Source organism: Cervus elaphus, chromosome 25 (genome assembly GCF_910594005.1).
Source record: "Cervus elaphus chromosome 25, mCerEla1.1, whole genome shotgun sequence".
Taxonomy (NCBI): domain Eukaryota; kingdom Metazoa; phylum Chordata; class Mammalia; order Artiodactyla; family Cervidae; genus Cervus; species Cervus elaphus.
Genome location: NC_057839.1, coordinates 39382348 through 39405068, shown reverse-complemented (window position 1 = coordinate 39405068; position 22721 = coordinate 39382348). Strand labels below are relative to the sequence as shown.

Genomic DNA, 22721 nt, shown 5'->3' with positions numbered 1-22721 from the left:
AGTTGGTACATTTTTATTGCTAAGTAGCATTCTATGGTGTAGATTTACCAACTTGTTTAGCCATTCATGCATTGAAGGTCATTTGGGTTGTTTCCTGTTTTTGGCTATTACACATAATGCTGCTATGAACATCGATGTGCAGGTTTTTGCATGAACATAAGTTTATTTCACACAAGAAACATTTTTTGGTTTTACTTTTTGTTTTGTTTTTCTAACTTAGCATTCAGTTTTATGTTTTAAAGTTTATTCTGAGGCAGTAATTTTCATAGTTTGTTGATGTTGTTCAGTCTGCAAGTCATGTCCAACTCTTTGCAACCCCATGGACTGCAGCACCCAAGGCTCCTCTGTCTTCACTATCTCCCAGAGTTTTCTCAAACTCATGTCCGTTGAATTGGTGCTACCATCCAACCATCTTATCCTGTCACCCTCTTCTGCTCCCCTCAGTCTTTCCCAGTATTAGGGTCTTTTCCAGTTGCAGCTCTTCATATCAAATGGCCAAAGTATTGGAGCCTCAGCTTCAGCATCAGTCCTTCCAATGAATATTCAGGGTTGATTTCCTTTAGGATTGACTGGTTTGATCTCCTTGCTGTCCAAGGGATTCTCAAGAGTCTTCTCCAGCACCAAAATTTGAAAGTATCAATTCTTCAACACTCAGCCTTTTTTATAGCCCAACTCTCTCACGTGTGACATGAGTAGTAGAAAAACTGTATTTGTGACAAACCATTTTTCCTTCTAGTCTTTTAAATCCATGCCTAATTTTGTAAACACAGTGAACTGAATTCAAGTTAGTATCTTTAAGGAGAATATAGAGTCTCTATGAAAATAGAGAAATGGATTCAAAAAATTAAGGAACTGCAGTTGCTGAATTCAGTAACTAAGGTATGTTTGTAAACGGCCAGTTCAGTTCAGTCGCTCAGACGTGTCCAACTCTTTGCAACCCCATGGACCTTCCCTGTCCATCACCAACTCCCAGAGCTTGCTCAAACTCAACGTCCGTCGAGTCGGTGATGCCATCCAACCATCTCGTCCTCTGTCATCCCTTTCTCCTCCTGCCTTTAATCTAGCCCAGCATCAGGGTCTTTTTTTTTTTTTTTTTAAGTGGCATGGTTTGACATCAAAAGTGCTTTGACCTGGTCTGTTAGGCTAGGTATGATCTAATTTATATGTACCTTTTCTCCTTAGTCTTGTATCAGTCCATCATTGTGTACAGCAACGTAATCCCCTTTTCCTTTGTGCTTGGCTCTGTCATTCTGTAGGGACTTGGGCATGCTATTCACCGCCCCCACCCTGTTCCCATTTCTTCTTTGCCTTTTTCCTGTCTAACTCATATTAATGAGACTTCCTTAATGAGACGTTGTTACTGTCCACCCTTCACTATAAACTTGGTTGCAGTCTTTTTGTCTCTCCAAGTGCCCAGTTCTTTTCATTTAGAAAAGAGTAAGGACTCCAAAATATTAAGATCAGGGACTCTGGAATCAGACCTTGGACAAATTACTTACCTTTATATGCCCCAGGTTTTATTATCTTAAGTTAATAATACTCCCTGTTAAATAGGATAAGGATTAACTGAATTCAAATATGTAAAGATGAACTAAATATAAATTAATATGAAATTAAACATGTAAATCCCTTAGAACAATTCCAGGTGTATAGTAGATGCTGAGTATCATCCGTTATTATTGTTGTGAAGTTTATCAAAATATGTGATCATCTGTCACATGGTGATTATTCATAATATCACTACTAATGGATTCTCTAAGCTCTATGAGGATATTAACCATGTTTGGGGTGTTTTTTTTTTTTAAACCACATTATGCTCAAAACCCACTGTCAGATCCTATTCTAGGTGGTAGGTGCTAAATGCATGATGGTGAATATGTAAGATTTAATGTTTTAAAAATCAAGAAATCAGATCATCAAGTAAAAGGAGATGAGTCACTTAAAAATTTCATTACCTGCTGATAAGCATACGTAATATTATCAAGTACTGGTAAAGAGAAGCCAAACTGCTTCCTCAACTCCAGGCAATTCAGTATTCTGATTGAAATTGAAAGTGTTTCAGTTCCATTTTAAGTTTAGTTTGCTTTTGTGTTTATTTGTGATATTGACTTGTGTCAAAATACTATTTGAGAAAACTATTTTTTTATATCCCTCTTTTCTGCACACCTCCCCTATCCCCATCAGTTTTCCTAGATTTTGTAAACAACCATGAAAGTCCTCCGTAACAGGGGTTCCCAACCTTCGGGATCTAATGCTTGATGATCTGACATGGAACTGATACTAATAGTAATATAAATAAAGGGCACAATAAATGTAATGTGCATGAATCATCCCGAAACCATCCCTTCTCTCCCGAGTCCATGGAAAAATTGTCTTCCATGAAACTGGTCCCTGTTGCCAAAAAGGTTGGGGGCTGCTGCTTTATAACACACAGAATCTTTTTATCTTTTTACATTTTGTATTCCTATTAACCTTCTAGCTCAGGATATAATTAATGTTTTATATTTTATAGAAAAATGTTTTCTTTTTAATAATCTGTGTTTCATAGTAACTTTACTTTTGTGGAACTAATCATATAAATCAGAAACTTCACTTAAAATTTAGAAACCCATTTTTCTTAATAGGTTGACCGATAATGACAGAATTTAAACAACTAAGTATTTTTTCATTTTATGTATAGAAAGGATATGCCATTTGATGTTACGAAAATCTGTATTTTATGATTAGTTTATTGAATATTCGCTTATTAAATTCTAAAAATAACATGCTTACCCTTGGTCCATGGAGTTCTCCAGGCAAGAATACTGGAGTGGGTAGCCAGCCATTCCTTTCTCCAGGGGATCTTCCCGACGCAGGGATCAAACCCAGGTCTCCTGCATTGCAGGCAGATTCTTTACCATCTGAGTGACCAGGAAAGCCCAATTTACATATTTACATCCTATAAAATAGCATAGTGGGAAGGATCTAGTGGAAATTATTAAAAAGGTTACTGTAAATAATGTGGGCTTCCCTAGTGGCTTCCTGGCAGGCTACAGCCCATGGGGGTCACAAAGAGTCAGAAATGACTAAGCGACTAAGCACTATAGATAATGTGGGTAAGAAATTGTTTTTCTCTGTTTTTATTATTTCTTTTCCTATAATTCAGACTATTTAAAATAATCTTGAAGTTTAGCTCCTTACCAAGGAGTTGTTTGTTACTAGTCTTAATTGACTTTTTACAAGGTTATTTTCCCTGAAAATTATCCCAATATGGTTATTTCACATTCATAAGTTATACTATTTAATTATTACATTTGGATCTCTTAAATTCTTGTATTTTTTTTAATACCAATTACAGAAATAAAGCCTGAGGGAAACATGATGTCTTACCATTCAGTCTCTTATAAAAGAATAGCATCACCGACTCAGTGGACATGAACTTGAGCAAACTCCATGAGATAGTGAAGGACAGGGAAGCCTGGCGTGCTGCAGTCCATGGGGTCACAAAGAGTCGGACATGACTTAGCAACTTCAACGACAACCATAGACTGAGTGGCTTGTAAACAGCAGAAATTTATTTCTTACAGTTCTGGAGGCTGGGAAGTCCAAAATAAAGGTGCTGACAGATTCAGTGTCTTGTGAGAATGCACTTTCTGGTTCATAGATGGCCATTTTCTTGCTGTGTCTTCACATGGTGGAAGGATCAAAGGAGCTCTTTGAAGTCTCTTTCCTAGGGACTTTAATCCTATTGGTGAGAATTTCACTCTCGTGACCTAAATCACCTCTCATGAGCCCCACTTTCAAATATTGATACCATCATACTGGGATTAGGGTTCCATATACAAATGGGGTAGGGGGGAGATAGAAACATTCACTTCATATCACATGGTTTAGCAGTAATAGGTCTGTTAAAAGAAAGGCTTTACTTAATCCTAACCTAAGTATGAGATGATATTTTGTACCCAACAAAAAATTTCCCTTAATTAAACTAAAATGTGAAAGTTAACACATTTTAAATTATTCTAAAGAAATTTTAAAAAAGAAAAAGCAAGGTACATATGAAACAGACTGTTTATTATGGAAGACTTTAGGGACATGAAAGGTAAACAGGAGCGTGTAATGAATGCCTGATGTCCATCACTTAGCTTCACAGTAATCAACATGCTGTCAATTTCATCTAGACCTCCACTCATTCTGTAACCACTGCTAAATTATTAGTAGCAGTATTATTACTTCTGTAGTATTTTTGAATTTGGTAATATATATATTGAGAAATAGAAATCTTGGGTATACTCATATAACCAACATCCCTCCATGATACAGAACATTTTCATCACAAACTTTCTGCATGTCTCTTTGTAGTCACACCCCACCACCACCATCATAAAAAAACATACTGCTAAGATGGACTTCATAAAAAGTTCAAAAGATATTGTTAACAGAATGAAAAGGCAAAAGATAAGGATAAAATATTTGCAAATAGTATCTAATAAAGAACTTTTATCTAAAGCATATAATTAATGCTCTCAGAAGTCAGTAATAAGATTACCAACCTCTATTCTAGACCTGCACTTCAGTTGCTAATTCGAGTCCAACTGTTTGCAACCCCATGGACTGCAGCACACCACACTCCTCTGTCCTTCACTATCTCCTGGAATTTGCTCAAACTCGTGTCCATTGAGTTGATGATGCCATCCAGCCATCTCATCCTGTCCTTCTCCTTTTGCCTTCAATTTCCCCCATATCAGAGTCTTTTTCCAGTGAGTTGGCTCTTTGCATCAGGTGGCCAGAGTATTGGAGCTTCAGCATTAGTCCTTCTTATTAGTATGCAGGGTTGATTTCCTTTAATATGACTGGTTTGATCTTGCAGTCCAGGGGACTCTAGAGTTTTCTCCACCACCACAGTTTGAAGGCAACAATTCTTTGGTGCTCAGCCTTCTTTCTTTATGGACTTACCCTCACATCCATACATGACTATGGAAAAATTGTATCTTTGACTACATGGACCTTTTTCAGCAAAGTGATGTCTCCAGCTTTTAATACACTGTTTGTCATGGCTTTCTTCTAAGGAGCAGGCATCTTTTAATTTCATGGTTGCAATCACTGTCTACAGTGATTTCGGAGTCCAGGAAAATAAAATCTGTCATTGTTTCCACTTTCCCCCCATCTGTTTGCTATGAAGTGATGGGACCTGGTGCCATGATCTTAGTTTTTTTAAGGTTGAGTTTCAAGCCAGCTTTTTCAAAGCAGAGATATTGAGTAGGTAGTTGGATTGAGTGTATTGTATGTGTGGAGAAGTCACAGTAGGAGATATAAATTTTAGCATTATCAGCATATAGGTGCTATTTTAAAATCTTGAGATCAGATGAGATTAACAGTATAGGTATAACAGGAAGATGAGAAGGAACCAAAATAAGATTTAGGAGTGGCCTGTCCTGTGAGGAAAATCCAAAAGAATATGTTGTTCTGGAAAACAGAATTGTGCAAACAGAAGATTAATCAACTCTGTTGAATGCTGGGTCAAATAATGAAATAGGAGTTTTGTCCATTGCACTTAACAATGTAGATTCATGCCATTACTAACCATGGTAAGACTTTCGGTGGAATCACGAGAATAAAAACCCAGTGTGATCTCAAGAGAAAGTAGAAGAATTAGAGGTGAATATGGACAACTGAAGTATTTTGCTGTGAAAGGAAGCAGAAAATGAAGCAGTTTGATGGAGGATATATATGAGATAAGGGTTTTTTTTTTTTTTAATTTTGTGTTTGGGGAACAGTAGCAGTTATCAACATATAGATATTTATATGCTGATTGGAATGATCCAGTAAGAGGGAAAATTGATGGCACAGGAGAGAGAAGAAGGTCGTTGGAAATGACCTCTTTGAATGCCTTAGCACAGAATAAAGATCATTAATGTGCATTATACATGAGCAATCATGATTTTTTTTTGTACATCTTTATGTGCTCTTTGGAGAAGGAAATGGCAAGTCACTCCAGTATTCTTGCCTGGAGAATCTCACGGACAGAGGAGCCTGGCAAACCATGGTCCATAGGTTCAGAGAGAGTCGGACACTACTGAAGCGACTAAGCACAAGCACGCATGTACTCTTTCTCAGTTATTCTTTTCGGTACTTTAAGTAATGATCTTCAGCTGTTGAATTGGAATAATTTCCTAAAGTACCTGAAACATATTTGTTCTCTTTACTGAGTTGTCTTAAAGAATTCATTGTTTCTAGGGACTTGTCGCATTAGGATCAAAATAGCCAGACGGAGGACCTGGATAGGTATTTTCCTAAAGAAGACTTAAAGATAACAGGCACGTGAAAAGATACTCAACATCACTAATCATCAGAGAAATGCAGTTCAAAATCACAGTGAAAAATCACCTCACAGCTATCAAAATGACTTTTATCAAAAAGTCAACAGATAAAAGAACTCTCATGCACTGTTTGTGGGAATGTAAATTGGTGCAGCCACTGTGGAAAACAGTATAGAGGTTACTCAAAAAATTAAAAACGGAAGTGCCGTACAAAACAGTTCCACTTCTGGGTATTTATCTGAAGAAAGCAAAAACACTAATTTGAAAAGATACATATACCCTGTGTTCATCACATTATTTACAATAACCAAGGTATGAAAGGAACCTGAGTGCCGGTTGATAGGTGAATGGATAAAAATGATGTAGTGTAGATATGTACCTATTCACACACACACACACACACACACACACACACACATTCTTTTTTATGGCTGATAACATGCAAGTAGATGAAATCTTGTCCTTTGCAACAGCGCATATGGACCTAGAGGGTGTTATTCTAAATGAAATAAGTCAGGTAAAAACAGATACCATATGATTTCACTTGTATGTGGAATCTAAAAGGAAAACATATAAACAAACATAAGAAAGCAGAAACAGTTATAGATGCAGAGAACAAACAGGTAGTTGCCAGAGGGGAGATGGGTTGGGGGGATTAGTGCAATAGGTGAGAAAGATTAAGAGGTACAAACTTCCAGTTACGAAATAGATGACGCATAGGGATAAAATGTACAGTGTGGGGAATATAGTAAATAATAATGTAATATCTTTGTGTGGTGACAGATGGTAACTAGACTTCCTACGTTGATCATTTTGAAATGTATAGAAATACCAAATCATTATGTTGTATACTAGGAACCAACAGTGTTGTAGATCAGTTATGCTTCAAAACTAAGCAAACTCAGAGGAGGAGATCAGATTTGTGGTTATCAGAGAGAGGCTGGGATTGCAGGGGGTGGGGGCGATGGGGGGTTAGGAAATTGAAGGTAGTCAAAAGGTACAAACTTCCAGTTACAAGATAAAGTACTAGAGATGTCGTGTGCCACATGATAAACATAATTAAACACTGCTGTATGTTATATATGAAAGTTGTTAAGCAAGTAGGTCTTAAGAGTTTTTATCACAAGAAAATTTCTTTGTATGAGATGATAGATGTTTACTATTTACTAAACTTACTGTGGCATCAAAACAAAAAAATCAGAGTAACCAGAGTTTTTTTAAAAGATTCTAAGGGCAGACAATTGCAAATAGCTAATAGGACGAAGGGGAGAAGGCAATGGCACCCCACTCCAGTACTCTTGTCGGGAAAATCCCATGGACGGAGGAGCCTGGTAGGCTGCAGTCCATGGGGTCGCGAAGAGTCGGACATGACTGAAGTGACTTAGCAGTAGCAATAGGACAAAGATGAATGATAAACCTATTACTTGCTTTTATCATTTAATACTACTGTAGAAGTCTTCATGTATTCAGGCTTTTCTTATATTTTATACGCACCCAAAAATTGCTTGTATGTGTTAAAAAAAATTTACAAACTTCAGAATCTGTTGCTTTTTAGTGCTATTGAATGATTATATCAGAAGAATCTGGCCAGTCTTTGGACTAGTTAAAAAAAAAAAAGTCAATTAAAAAATTTTGTAGTAGTTGAAAGTGTGCCCTCTTGTGGACTGTTCAGTGATTTAACATTAAAACATTTTCTCTTACATTTTAGATTCAATTGATGATGTATCATCAAGTGTGTTATGGTCTAAAGTTGAGACCTACATCTAAATGTTATAGTTCCTTAAGACCTCAGCCTCATTTAGAAAGAAATAAAATGACCATTGTTTGATTTTTGCATTTCTGATCCCATTGTATAGGGAATCGTCTTGTGATAAAGGAATCAATCTTAAATTATATTGTACTATATGTAGTATGACATAGATTTACTTATTTACTTACCTAGCTGCTTAGGATTTATATTCTACCTATTTCCCAAAATAATTTGAGGCAGCGTATTCTATTAAATGTAATATAAACTGAGACAATAAAAAAATAATAGTTTTAAGCCCTCCCTCCCACCTTCCTCATTAAAGAAAAGGAAAAATTAGTATTACCAAGGAAGGAAAAGTGCTAACTAGCTAAATAGTCCACACATATAAAATGTTGGTTTATTCAAAATAATATAATCCTGTAAGACAGCATAGTATAAAGAACACTGAACTAGAAGTCCAAACTTTTATAGGTCAGTTTACAAGCTGTGAGACCTTAAACAAGCATTTTGCTTCTCTGAGGAACATTTCATTTACCTTTTTTTACTGGTTTGTCTTTTCTGTCATAGCATTGTAGATACCTCCCAGTTTGATGTCCTTCATATATGGTTGAGAATGTAAGATTAGAAACGCCTGAGTTCGGGAGCTTCCCTGGCTTCCCCCCGGTTGGTTCAGACAGCGAAGAAAGTAAAGAATCTGCCTGCAGTGCCAGAGACATGGGTTCAATCCCTGAGTCAAGAAAGTCCCCTGGAGAAGGAAGTGGCAGCCCACTCCAGTATTCTTGCCTGGGGAATTCCATGGACAGAGGAGCCTGGCGGGCTACAGTCCATGGGGTTGCAAAGAGTTGGAACAATCAGTGACTTCACTTACCTGGAGTGTTAGTACCTCAAGTTTATATAAAAGTTGAATGAGAGTACATTTAAAGTGTTTTATATATCAGTTTTTATTATATAGTAGGTGCTGATTAAATGTTGAGTTATCATTCCTGCCAATTTTTCATTACTAAAAAAGGATAGCCAGTAGTAATTATATCTTCCCTATACTATTTCTTATGCCTTTTCCCTCCAATGGACTGCTGCTAGCAAGTTTTATGTCAGACATTCATCAGAAGTAATCATACATATATGTTTTAGGAACTTTTGTCAGTATATTTATAATGAAAGTGAGGAAAAAGAAAATTCTTATTTTTACCTACTTATATACTTTCACTATTTTTAAGAAAAAGCTTAAATTTTTAAAGTTGAATTAAGATGTATGAGTAAGGGGAGTTATTAATGTTATATCATTACACTGTTTTGAAGATTATAACTCAAGAAACTCAGAGGTTCTCCTGAAGGTTACTAACTAGCTTCTCTTAAAAAAAGAGAAGTATTGAAACTGTTTAAAAATTACAATTCAGCTTTCTATTTCAGCACTATATCTTAGATAATTGATGTAGAGCAGACTCTTTGTTTGCTGTTTATGAAGCTATTTAATAAAGACATGTCTTTTTAAAAATTTTACTTATTTTTTAATTCAAGGATAATTGCTTTACAGAATTTTGTTGTTTTCTGTCAAACCTCACCATGAATCAGCGTTAGGTGTGCCTGTGTCCCTTCCCTCTTGAACCTCCCTCCCCATCCCACCCCTCTAGGTTGGTTCAGAGCCCCTGTTTAAGTTCTCTGAGACATACGGCAAATTTCATTGGCTATATTTTGCATGTGGTAATGTAAGTTTCCATGTTACTCTCTCCAGACATCTCACCCTCTCCTCCTCTCTCACCATGTCCATAAGTCTGTTCTCTATGTCTGTTTCTCCACTGCTGCCCTACAAGTAAATTCATCGGTACCATCTTACTAGATTCCATATATATGTGTTATTATGCAATACTTATCTCTTTCTTTCTTCACTCTGAGTAGTAGGCTCTTGGTTCATCCACCTCATTAGAACTGACTCAGATGTGTTCCTTTTTATGACTAATACTCCATTGTGTATATGTACCACAATTTTATCCATTCATCTGTCAGTGGACATCTAGGTTGCTTCCGTGTTCTAGCTATTGTAAGTACTGCTGCAGTGAACATTGGGGTACGTGTGTCTTTTTCAATTTTGGTTTCCTCAGGGTGTATGCATAGGAATGGGATTGCTGGGTCATCTGGTGGTATTATTCCTAGTTTTTCAAGGAATCTCCATACTGTCTTCCATAGTGGCTGTATCAATTTACATTTCCACCAACAGTGCAAGAGGGTTCTCTTTTCTCCACATCCTCTCCAGCCTTTATTGTTTGAAGACTTATCTTTTAATAATGTGCACATTATTTACCAGGAAGGCAAGTTGAAGATAAAATTTTATGTATCTATGATATGAAAAAGAAAACAGTGTTTGTCAAAATTGAGTATCCCTGTCCAGTAATACAGCCACATTGTTTAGGTTCTGACCTTTGCCCCACAAATTACTTGAAATTCCTTGTAAATTAATTTTCTCGTCAGTAAAATGCAGGAAAAAATAGTACCTACCTTACTTCGTTGTTGTGAGGACTAAGTGTGTTGTTGCATACAAAGCACTTTGCATTGTGAACATACAGTAAATATTATACGCACGATGGCTGTTACTGTTATATATATTATAGCTTGAGCATGCAAGAAAGCAGAACATTTTATTTTTTAAGCATTTCCCTAGTATTAATATATTTGACATATTGTTACAAATAATTATCTGTTTTTTGTTGCAGTGTTTGGGAAATGGGAAGTAATGACAGCTGGCACCTGAACTAAGTACTTTCATAGGCAACACCATTCCAGAACTTCAGGATGAATGGGGATATGCCCCATGTCCCCATCACTACTCTTGCGGGGATTGCTAGTCTCACAGACCGTAAGTTTGGTTAATGTTCTACTCTGACATTGATTTTTAAAGAGACTATGACAATAATTGGTGGTGGTGTCATAAATAACACAAAGTGTGTAAAGATTTTAGATTTTGAATGACACATTATTCTTTTCTTTGGTTTACTGGCATAAGTGTGAAAGTAACAAAATTAGTGAACTAATAAGACCTTAATTTCTCTTTCATCCTAAGGACCCATTAAGAAATGGTAGTATGTGTTGTTTAATGGTCTTACATGAAAGGAATAAATGTAAAAGTAAAGATAGAGAAGATGAAACAATCATTAAGAAAAATCGAAACTGAAGAAACATGGTTTGCATATAGGAATTATTACACACTTTTAAAAAAGCATTTATGGAAATGTAACTGAAACTGCCCTTCAAAGAAGAAAATTTGATAACCCCACTTAATCTAATTTCTTAGTGATATTTATTTTGGATGTCATGTTTGGTAATCTTTTGGAGTTTGTCACAGATGTCAGGAGCCTATTTTACCCTGAACACTTAAGTTTCTTAACATTGTCATTCACTTGAGGTTCAGTTCAGTCGCTCAGTCGTGTCTAACTCTTTGCAACCCCATGGACTGCAGCACGCCAGGCTTCCCTGTCCATCACCAACTCCCAGAGCTTGCTCAAACTCATGTCCGTCGAGTCGGTGATGCCATCCAACCATCTCATCCTCTGTCATCCCCTTCTCCTCCTGCCTTCAGTCTTTCCCAGCATCAGGGTGTTTTCCAGTGAGTCAGATCTTCTCATCAGGTGCCCAAAGTACTGGAGCTTCAGCTTCAGCATCAGTCCTTCCAATGAATATTCAGGACTGATTTCCTTTAAGATGGACTTGTTGGATCTCCTTGCTGTCCAAGGGACACTCAAGAGTCTTCTCTAAAACCACAGTTGAAAAACATCAGTTCTTCAGCACTCAGCTTTCCTTATGGTCCAACTCTCACATCCGTACGTGACTACTGGAAAAACCATAGCTTTGACTAGACGGACCTTTGTCGGCAGAGTTAGTGTAGGGCAGTATTTTAGGGACTTATTCTTTTGGTAAGCAACTTTAATTCTTAGTCCCTGTGTAAAAAACTACTCACAATGTTAGTCCTTATCCTACCTGAATAAATAAAGGGGAAAAGACATATGAGAAGGAAGGGTTGATGGTGAATAGATGACATCCTTTCTTTGTAAAACAAGCATTTTGAAAGATACAAGGTTTCATAAAAGCAGTTATAGGAAAATAACTTCAAGAAATGTTTTCATCTCTGTACCCCCAAATATTGTTTTTCTCTGTTGATAATTTCCAGCTAGTTTAAGTGGGTGTAAAATAGACAACAGCATACAGCTTTGAAGCAGGGCTAGTTTATAAAATCTGACATAACAAGAAAGTAGTTGGTGGGATTAAAATAGGTAAGAAAGCTTTTGAAATAGTCTTTAATTTTGGTTATCACTTTGTTCAAGTAAGGCATAAATTCATATGATATGTTGTAGTAGTGCAGAGTCAAATAAACAACCAGGAATTTTTTGTTGTTGTTGGGGTGGGGGTGGGTTCTGTGCATTATCTCAGCTGTACCTTATTTAAAAAATTTTTCTGCCCAATAAATTCTGCTTATTAAGTAATGATTTGTTTCTAATGTTTTTATGAATAAAAACCTATTATTACCCATAGTGACTGAGTGGCATGATAGTTAATACTATATAGGTGATTAAAAATTAAACTAAAACAAAGACACTGTTGTTAACTTTTTAACTTTTATTTTAAACAAATGAACAAATTCCTTTTATGTGAAGAGACATTAATAACTGAATTTAAATAACTATGAACATTGATGCCCTTTTTTTTTGCTGTCAGAATAGAATGAAGAGATTATTTAGGAATTTACAACTTAAAGCAAAATTCCTTAGATATTTTTCTTTCTTTAGAATCCTATTCTATGGATGTTGTTCTCCTACCAAAGTGAGCTATTTTTGTATTTGCCCAAGCTTTTAAAAACACACATTAGTTGTCTATCTGGTGAAGAGTCAGATATTGTTACTTGGTTTATTTATTTGATTGTGATAAATCTTTACAATAGAAGTAAATTAGATTAATTAATACACTCAATTTTTGGAAATTACTTATTTTTTTAATCCTACTTTTTTGGCTACCTATTTATTAAATTAATAAAGATATTAAAACATGAAAAGTTAGCACAGAGTTTAGTCTTAGTAGTCTAATCTATTATGGTCAAAGGGACGTTTTGAGTAGTTTGGAGTTTGTTTAGGGAGAGACAGAATGCCCTTTAATAATGTGTCACACTGATATTTTATAACTTATTTTTAATCCCATATATTTAAGCATGAAAGAGGTTTTGTACTGTCACTCAATTAATTTCTCATAATCTGATTTTATTCCAAATAGTCCTGAACCAGCTGCCTCTTCCATCCCCTTTACCTGCTACAACTACAAAGAGCCTTCTCTTTAATGCACGAATAGCAGAAGAAGTGAACTGCCTTTTGGCCTGTAGGGATGATAATTTGGTTTCACAGCTTGTGCACAGCCTCAACCAGGTATCAACAGATCACATGTAAGTATATTCTAAAGTAAGATGACATGTTTTGGTCTTAGTAAGAGAATCAGTATTCCTGGTTTAACTTTTATTTCTAAAAAAGTTTAATACATAATTTATTTTAAATTATTGGAATATCCTCTTAAAAATATAGCCTTATTGTGATGAGATATTAATGAGATTTAAATAGACCATAGTTACTTTGAGACAGTAGTTCTGATGCATGTAATACCATGAATATCTTTTTGATTCTTGTAATAATCTTGGGATTCATCAAGATGGATCTCTGCAGAGGTCAAGTTTTTCATTAATTTAGCTCCTTTTCCTGAAATTGCTGGAGTAGTTAGAATTCCCGGGCACTAGGGACTTTAATGATGGTTCTGTTTGGAATAGGCTTGTATGCTTTTCATGTAAAGTACAGCAAGAACTCAGAGATTAATTTCAATTTTTAAGAAGGAAGATTGCTACAGAATTTGGAACTAATTTTTCTCCAGGATTTATTGTACAGTGTGAACATAGATGTGTATTTTCCACAGTAGACTTTAAAATAATATGAACTTAAATATGTAGCTTATTTACTGAATTTTGGCACAAGTATACTTTTTAAAATTTACTTTTTACTACCAAAACAGTATATATGTTTACTCAACATAACTGTGTAAAACACACTACTCAACACAAAAATGTATAAAAAGTTCATAACCCACTGCACAGTGGTACTCTTGTGCCCTTCCATTCTTTTAATTTTTTTTTTCTTTTTTTTTTTTTTTCTTTTAATTTTTTTAACTTAAAGATTCATTATTTAAGGGAATGAGTATAAAACACATTATAATGGACAGATCTCTGCCATTACCTGTAACTTTTGGGCCATTTTTTAAGCTGATGGATTTAGGAGAAATAATAAATGTGAATTTTCTGATGGGAAACTGAGAAATGATTGGTTAAAATCAGAAGGAAGTATATCTCTACAGAAATTCAACAGTGTCTAAGTATTTTATTGCTTTTCGTACCTGTGCATTCTCTTCTTTTTGGCTCTGTTGGCACTGTATTGTGGCTTGTGGTCTCTTCATTGCAGCACGGGGCTTTCTCTAGTTGTGGTGTCTGGGGGCTTCTCAAGTTGCAGTGTGTGGCCTCAATAATTGTGGCTCAAGGGCTTGATTGCCCTATGGCATGTGGGGTATAGTTTCTCTACCAGGGATCAAACCTGCGTCCTCTATATTGGATGGCAGATTCTTAACTATTGGACCATGAGGGAAGGCCCTACCTGAACATCCTTAGTCGAAAGATTTTCACCACATATTTAAAGAGATAAGAGGAATAGCACATACACAATTATGATTAGTTATATGGTGAGCTGCTTTGATTGCCCCCAGAAATGTATTTAATTTTATCATTGGACACCATCTTTATGAATCTTTCTTATTCGATTTAATGAGTGCAACAGTGACGTGTTGAATGTAAAATTTAAAATACTGCCTAAATTTTATTTCTTAGCATTTGCCTTATAGTTGTGGCAGCTATTCTTAACCACTTACTTGGGTTTTTTCCTCCCCAGTGGCTTTATTTGAGATGAGAATAAAGAGGGGGAAATTACATGACCTTGGGTCTTGTCTTAATCAACATGACAACATTATTTCATTCAGAGGACATTCTCAAAAAGACAAACTCACTTATATTCACATATAAGGGAGAAAATATATTCCAAGCCCAGATAGCAACTTCTGTGCATAATTATCACCTCTACCCTCCCATTATTTTGAATAGAATAGACACTTATTTTATACTTTTATGCTAATATAAACATTCTTACATAAACTTAACAATCCATAAAATAATGTTTTGGGTTCTTTTTGTTGCTGTTGTTTAAAATAAAGTGGAGAAAGGAGAGAAGTCTACAATCTAAGTAATAGAAAATAATTCTTAATGACCATCACTTTTTAAATATTTTATATTTATTTTTTCAATGCCAGAGAGTTGAAAGATAACCTTGGCAGTGATGATCCAGAAGGCGACATACCAGTCTTGTTGCAGGCCGTCCTGGCGAGGAGTCCTAACGTTTTCAGGGAGAAAAGTATGCAGAACAGATATGTACAAAGTGGTGAGGTTTTTAATAATTGAATTTCATAGTATATATATTTTTAATGTGTCTTGTATCAGAACTTGCTTCACATGTAAATTCAGCTGTCTCCTTTAAAAACTAGCCTGTCATCTGTGAATACTTTGCGATACCTTGAATCAGTTCAGTTCAGTTCATTCGCTCAGTCATGTCTGACTCTTTGTGACCCCATGAATCACAGCACACCAGGCCTCCCTGTTCACCACCATCTCCCAGAGTCCACCCAAACCCATGTCCATCGAGTCAGTGATGCCATCCAGCCATCTCATCCTCTGTCATCCCCTTCTCCTCCTGCCCCCAATCCTTCCCAGCATTAGGGTCTTTTCCAGTGAGTCAACTCTTCGCATGAGGTGGCCAAAGTATTGGAGTTTCAGCTTCAACATCAGTCCTTCCAATGAACACCCAGGACTGATCTCCTTTAGGATGGACTGGTTGGATCTCCTTGCAGTCCAAGGGACTCTCAAGAGTCTTCTCCCAACACCACAGTTCAAAAGCATCAATTCTTCAGCACTCAGCTTCCACTGGACATGGAATATCAGACTGTTTTCCAAATAGGAAGAGGAGTACGTTAAGGCTGTATATTGTCACCCTGCTTATTTAATTTATATGCAGAGTACATCATGAGAGACGCGGGCTGGAGGAAGCGCAAGCTGGAATCAAGATTGCTGGGAGAAATATCAGTAACCTCAGATATGCAGACGACACCACCCTTATGGCAGAAAGTGAAGAGGAACTAAAAAGCCTCTTGATGAAAGTGAAGGAGGAGAGTGAAAAAAGTTGGCTTAAAGCTCAACATTCAGAAAACTAAGACCATGGCATCCAGTCCCATCACTTCATGGGAAATAGATGGGGATACAGTGGAAACAGTTTCAGACTTTATTTTTTGGGGGGCTCCAAAATCACTGCAGATGGTGATTGCAGCCATAAATTAAAAGACGCTTACTCCTTGGAAGGAAAGTTATTACCAACCTAGATAGCATATTTAAAAGCAGAGACGTTACTTTGCCAACAAAGGTCCATCTAGTCAAGGCTATGGTTTTTCCAGTAGTCATGTACAGATGTGAGAGTTGGACTGTGAAGAAAGCTGAGCGCCGAAAAATTGACCTTGAATCGAACCAAGAACAAAAAGGAAACTAAAATAGATATTAACATTCCTGCAGTTTATTTCCTTGGCAATTAGGCAAAACTTAATATGCAGTTTGCTAGATATTTCAAAATGTATTAATTTATTCAACAAAAGAGCTTTTTATTTTAGAAACCTAGAATAGATAGGAAAGAACTCTTTTCATTAATCAAATAATAAAAATATCTGCAGAGCTTCTCAAAATGTAGTATGTGTATAAGTAAATATACCAAGTATTAGTACTGATGGTGATTACATTCAAGGTTATATAGTAATTGGTTTAATACTTCTGTTCTTTAGAAATAGAAAAAGGTTTATAACTAAAGTATTACTATTAGGGAAAACTCTATTTATAATAAGCATTAGAAAAACCATAAAAATACTACATCTAGTGCATATGATTTTTCTGTAGTCAAGGAGAATCCTTAAGTTAGGAGCCTTGTTCTGGTCTGAAGCTTACTGAATCTAGTAAGCTCAAGTGCTTGCTTCCCTCTCGAGATTAAAACAGTCAGAAGGGAATAGTTAGACAACCCAGAAAGATCCAGTTTATTTAATTGATTATTTTATTCAAGAATATTGCCACATTTACTGACAGTACCTCCATGAAGCTCATCATTCCATTTCTTAGTTTTGTTTTTAAATAGTATTACTATGCTGATGGTGTATCCTTATATGTGAATTGTGTTTTTAAAGCAATTGCATAGTTGCTATCCATTTCCCAAAGTGAATCTAGGGAAATTTCCTTTTAGGAAATCGAAGTCAGGTATGCAGGACGATACTGTATCTTCATCAGTCTTGGGTGGCAATAGTAGGTCACAGATAGAAGTGGTAAAAGGCAAGCTAGAATTAAGCATACTCTAGAAGAATGTTGGAATGAAAGAAAATATGGAGAGATTATTGATTGGAAGAAAGACTATAGGCATATCTTGTTTTATTGCACTTTGCTTTACTGCACTTCTCAGATGGTGCCTGTTTAACAAATTGAATGTTTATGGCAGCCGTGCATTGAGCAAGTCTGTCAGTACCATTTTTCAAACAGCATTTGCTTATTTTGTGTCTCTGTCACATTCTGCTAATTGTTACAGTATTTAAAACATTATCACTATGTTTGTTATGGTGATGTTTGAAGTTATTATTATATTTGAGGGCACCAGGAACCACACCCATGTAAGTTAGTGAACTAATGGATAAATGTATGTTCTGGCAGAACTGGTAGTTCTGCTTTCCTTGGGCCTTGCTGTTTTCTGAGACAGAACGTATTGAAATAAGTCCATTAATAACTCCACAGTGGCCTCTTAAGTGTTCAAGTGAAAAGAAGGGCCGCATATCTTTTACTATAATCAAAAGCCAGAAATGCTTAAACTTACTGAGGAAGACATGTCAAAAGCCAAGATAGGCCAAAAGCTAGGCCTCTTGTCCCTTACAGCCAAGTTATCAAAAACAAAGGAAAAATTCTTGAAGGAAATGGGAAGTGCTACCCCAGTAAACACTTGAATGTTAAGAAAGTGAAATAACTTTCATTGCTGATATGGAGAAAGTTTTAGTGGTCTGGGTGGAAGATCAAACCAGTCAGAATACTCCCTTAAGCCAAAGCCTAATCCAGAGCAAGGCCCTAACTCTCTTTGTTCTCTCAAGGCTAAGAGAGTTGAGGAAGCTGCAGAAGAAAAGTTTGAAGCTAGCAGAGATAGGTTTATGAGGTTTCAAGAAAGAAGCTATCTCCATTAACTTTACAGTGCAAGGTGAAGCTGCAAGTACTGATGTAGAAACTGCAGCAAGTTATCCAGATCTAACTAAAATATTTAATGAAGGTGGCTATGCTAAAGAAAAGATTTTCAGTATAGGCAAAACAGTTTTCTATTGGAAGAAGATGCCGTCTAGCACTTTCATAGCTAGAGAGAAAAAGTCAATGCCTGGCTTCAAAACTTCAAAGGAGCTAATACAGGTGGTGAATTTAGGTTGAAACCAGTGCTCGTTGACCATTCTGAAAATTCTAGGGCCGTTAAGAGTTATGCTAAATCAACTCTGCCTGTGCTCTGTAAATGGAACAAGAAATCAGGATGATAAACATATTTGTTTATAACATGGTTTATTGAATGCTTTAAGCCCACTGTTGAGATCTACTGCTCAAAAAAAAAAGGTTCACCAACTCAATGGACCTGAGTTTGAGTAAACTCCAGGAGATAGTGAAGGACAGGGAAGACTGGCATGCTGCAGTCCATGGGGTGACAGAGTCAGACATGACTTAGCAACTTAACAGCACAGTTCTTTGAGTCTTTGAGAGAATCAGAAAGAACTATTAGGATTTCATTTGACCTTTTCATATATAAAGCCATTGCCTGTAAACTAGTAATTCCAGCTTGTCATAGTAATGATAGTTAATTCAGGGGAAAATACTTTTTAACTCTCGTCTTACGGAGTTTTGTCCCTTCTCTCAAAAAAAGTCAAAATCAGAAACAATAGTTATAGTAAATAAATTATTAAGCCATGGGATATATGACTTAGTACTGAATTTAGGTTGGAAGAGAAAATTCATAAACTGAAATTTAGACTACCCATAAAAGAAAACATACTATTAGTGTTAGACTTTGAGATGATTTTGTGCCCTCATGTCATTCAGCTGTTGTCATAGAGCTAGAATCCTTTTTGTAGCTCCTGGCAAATAAACATGTAACTTCTGTTTGAATGTTTCTGGTAAAAGGCACTTTTCATATCAGCAGCAGAAAATGAACTTTTGGGAAATAATGTGATGCTTGAAGTTCCCAAAAAGAGTAGCTATATGTATCATAAGAAAGGTCAGTGTTAATTATAGATTTTTATCTTTGATTTTAGAGTGTCTAAATAGCTGAATTTTTCTGCATCTCCTATATAACAGAATGCAACAGTTGAAAGAACAGTGTGAAAGGAAATGTGAGAATCTGAAAGCTGTTCTCACACTTTCATTCATTAAACAAATATTCATTTAATCCCTATTTTATGGCAAGAATTATTGTGAAAGAGTAAGAACATTCTGTTGTTCATTAAAAGACTCTGAGATGGTAATTTCAATACCTTAAACCTTGGACCTTTAAGTAAAGTACTTCTTAAAAGTTAGGTCCGAATCACAACAAAATACATAGTTGTTAACATTAAGTTCCTAAGGAGGGGAGATGGATGCAATAAAATATTGCACATAATAGGAAATACCATCCAAAAGCCTATTGTAGACAGAAGTGTGTAGTATTTATTAAGGGATTAGGTCAGAGGTCCCCAACCGTTTTGACAGCAGGGACCTATTTCCTGGAAGACAGTTAACTCCATGGACAAGGGATGGGAGATGGTTTTACGATGATTCAAGCACGTTACATTTATTGTGCACTTTAATGCTGCCACTGATCTGACAGGAGGTACTGGTTCACATCCTGGAGGTTGGGGAATCCCTGGATTAGATGAAGTGGCTTCTGAAAGTTCTTTTCAATTCTAAAGCTGAATGTAGGACAGTAAGTGAGCAAGTAATATTTTAAAATATAGCTCTCTATCTCTGTCCCTGGATTAGTTAACATGCTGAAAGGATGTTTTGGTAAAATTGGTTGTGCTTAAAATTTATAGTTTCTGTATTTTGCCCTTCAAAATGAACATGTTGGTCAAAAAGAAAAGAACAGAAAGAACTTCTGAGTGTTTGTGAGAGAATGATTGATTTGAATCACTTAAAGAATGCTTTACCATTAGAAGAAAATAACATATTTACTGTTTTTGTGTATTATGTAGGAATGATGATGTCTCAGTATAAACTTTCTCAGAATTCCATGCACAGTAGTCCTGCATCTTCCAATTATCAACAAACCACTATCTCACATAGCCCCTCCAGGTAATGTATATATCATTTTATGAAGAGCTATCTTCTTTAGTGAATGTGTTTGGAAATATACAGTATGTACGTGTATTTAGGTAATGGTGAAATTCCTGAAGTTAATTCCTAAAGCTAATTTACCTAAAGTTAAAAAGTTTAGATGCTTATCCTTACATAGCACATGAATATTTGCCTTAAAATGTTAAATGTGGAAATGCTCTAATATACTATTTGAAATAAATAGTAACTTAATTTCATGCAAACAAAAGAATGTTAAAATAGAGCACGTTTGAGATAAATAAGAAAATTCTTGGAGTAGAATTTAGGGAGCATGTAAAATAAATGAATTATTCTATTTGAAAACTGCTTTGTGTAACTTTTAGGTTATGAATTGTGAATGATTTTTGTACATTCTTTTTCAGAATTTTCTGTGTACATAGATTTTATTTTATTGAAATAACAATGAATATCACTTATTTCACTTCCTGATATTGTTTATTTGGATTTCGGATTTTAGCCGGTTTGTGCCACCACAGACAAGCTCTGGGAACAGATTTATGCCACAACAAAATAGCCCAGTGCCTAGTCCATATGCCCCACAAAGCCCTGCAGGATACATGCCATATTCCCATCCTTCAAGTTATACAACACATCCACAGATGCAGCAAGGTAAGAAAGCTGGTGCTTATTTACAGGAATGCCTATAGTTCCAGCAAATTCATTTTTTTCTTTACTTTTTTCTTTTCATAAGTTTTCAAACACAATACTAAACTGTATACTTACTCATCAGTAAACATTTCTTTTTAACTATGGCTTATGTAATTAAAAACATATTACATTTGTTGCTTGGACATTCATCATTTGGGATGTAAAAAGATAAGTGTAATTTCAGTCTTTGGATTACCTTATATTTTAACTAGTATATCTAGTTATAAAATTAGGAACTGCTTTATTTAATTAGGCTTCTTATAGTAGCACTAAGTCAAAGAAGAATTATGTTTTAATTAGTAAAGTATATATAGTGTGAAAAATTTAATATCAAGTATGTACAGTACTAAGTAGTAATACAGGAAAATTAATAATCTTGGATGCAGAATTTTCTGGGATTAGATTACTAGTTTTTATTTGAAGTTAGCTGTTGACAATATGTCTTTTTAAGATCATACTACCTTGTATCCCGTGGCTACCAAATAATGTATTAGTATACATTTGTTTTTACTTTTTTGGAGAAATTTTGAAAAATACAAAATATAATAACACATATACCTATGTTTTTGTCCCTCATAATTAACAACAAATTTTTAACATTCACAATCAGTCTTTAGTTCCTATTTGTATTCTTAGTTTTTTATTATGCATGGAATCAGTATCTTATAAAGTTTTAACTTGGGGTCATCTATTGAAACATCCAGATTCCGGTTTTCCAAACTAGATAATGAAATACTAGGTTGAGCTTATTTCATATAGGAACACAGGGAAAAACTTGGAGGCAATCAATCACACCTTTGAAATAGACACCTCCAAAATTACAGGATTTAGTGTGAGTGCAAACAAAAGTATGCATGTATACTGGCTCTTGATATTTGTGAAATATTACTATTTTTCTCTGGGATGCCAGAGTTACCTGGAGAAGGATATGGCAACCCACTCCAGTATTCTTGCCTGGAGAATCCCATGGACAGAGGAGCCTGACAGACTATATAGTCCATGGGGTCGCAAAGAGTCGGACACAACTGAGCAGCTAACACACACACACATGCCAAAGTTATGAGGATCATTTTAAATGTAATTAAAAAGAGGAGAGATGTTGACAGAACATGTTTGCTTCCTACAGGAATATCCACATATATATGTGTAGGGGAAAAAAAAAGAGTTTTTACTGTAAATACTGTTGTCACTTTATAAGGAGATAAACCCAGTTTTTTCAAAAGAATAAGTTGAAATCACAAAATCAAAAAATATATACATAGTTTGAGGGCCTATTCAGTAATGGGTCATTTCTTGGAAATGTTCAGATACTTGAGAAACTTAAAATAATATTCAGGGATTAGCCTCAAATAGATATCAAAATTATCATAAAGAAAAAAACTTAATGTGGTAGGAAACAGATAGGTAAATGGAACAAAAAAGATTCCAGAAATAAGGCAGATGTCTGTGGGAATTTAGAATTTGTGAAAGATAACATTTAAAGTTCTTATAAACTTGA

The 22721-nt window shown here is 35.5% G+C and overlaps 1 protein-coding gene across 3 annotated transcripts in view; it reads left to right on the top strand.

Moving 5' to 3' along the window:
* The window catches only part of NIPBL (NIPBL cohesin loading factor), a 193118-nt gene that overhangs the window by 67642 nt on the left and 102755 nt on the right, over positions 1–22721 (top strand). For all 3 annotated transcript variants that reach the window (XM_043887683.1, XM_043887681.1, XM_043887682.1), the window contains exons 2-6: positions 10758–10900; positions 13303–13468; positions 15421–15548; positions 20434–20533; positions 21033–21184. In XM_043887683.1, coding sequence (XP_043743618.1) covers positions 10837–10900; positions 13303–13468; positions 15421–15548; positions 20434–20533; positions 21033–21184 — 610 coding nt within the window. In that variant the 5' untranslated portion in view covers positions 10758–10836. The remainder of the gene's footprint in view (positions 1–10757; positions 10901–13302; positions 13469–15420; positions 15549–20433; positions 20534–21032; positions 21185–22721) is intronic.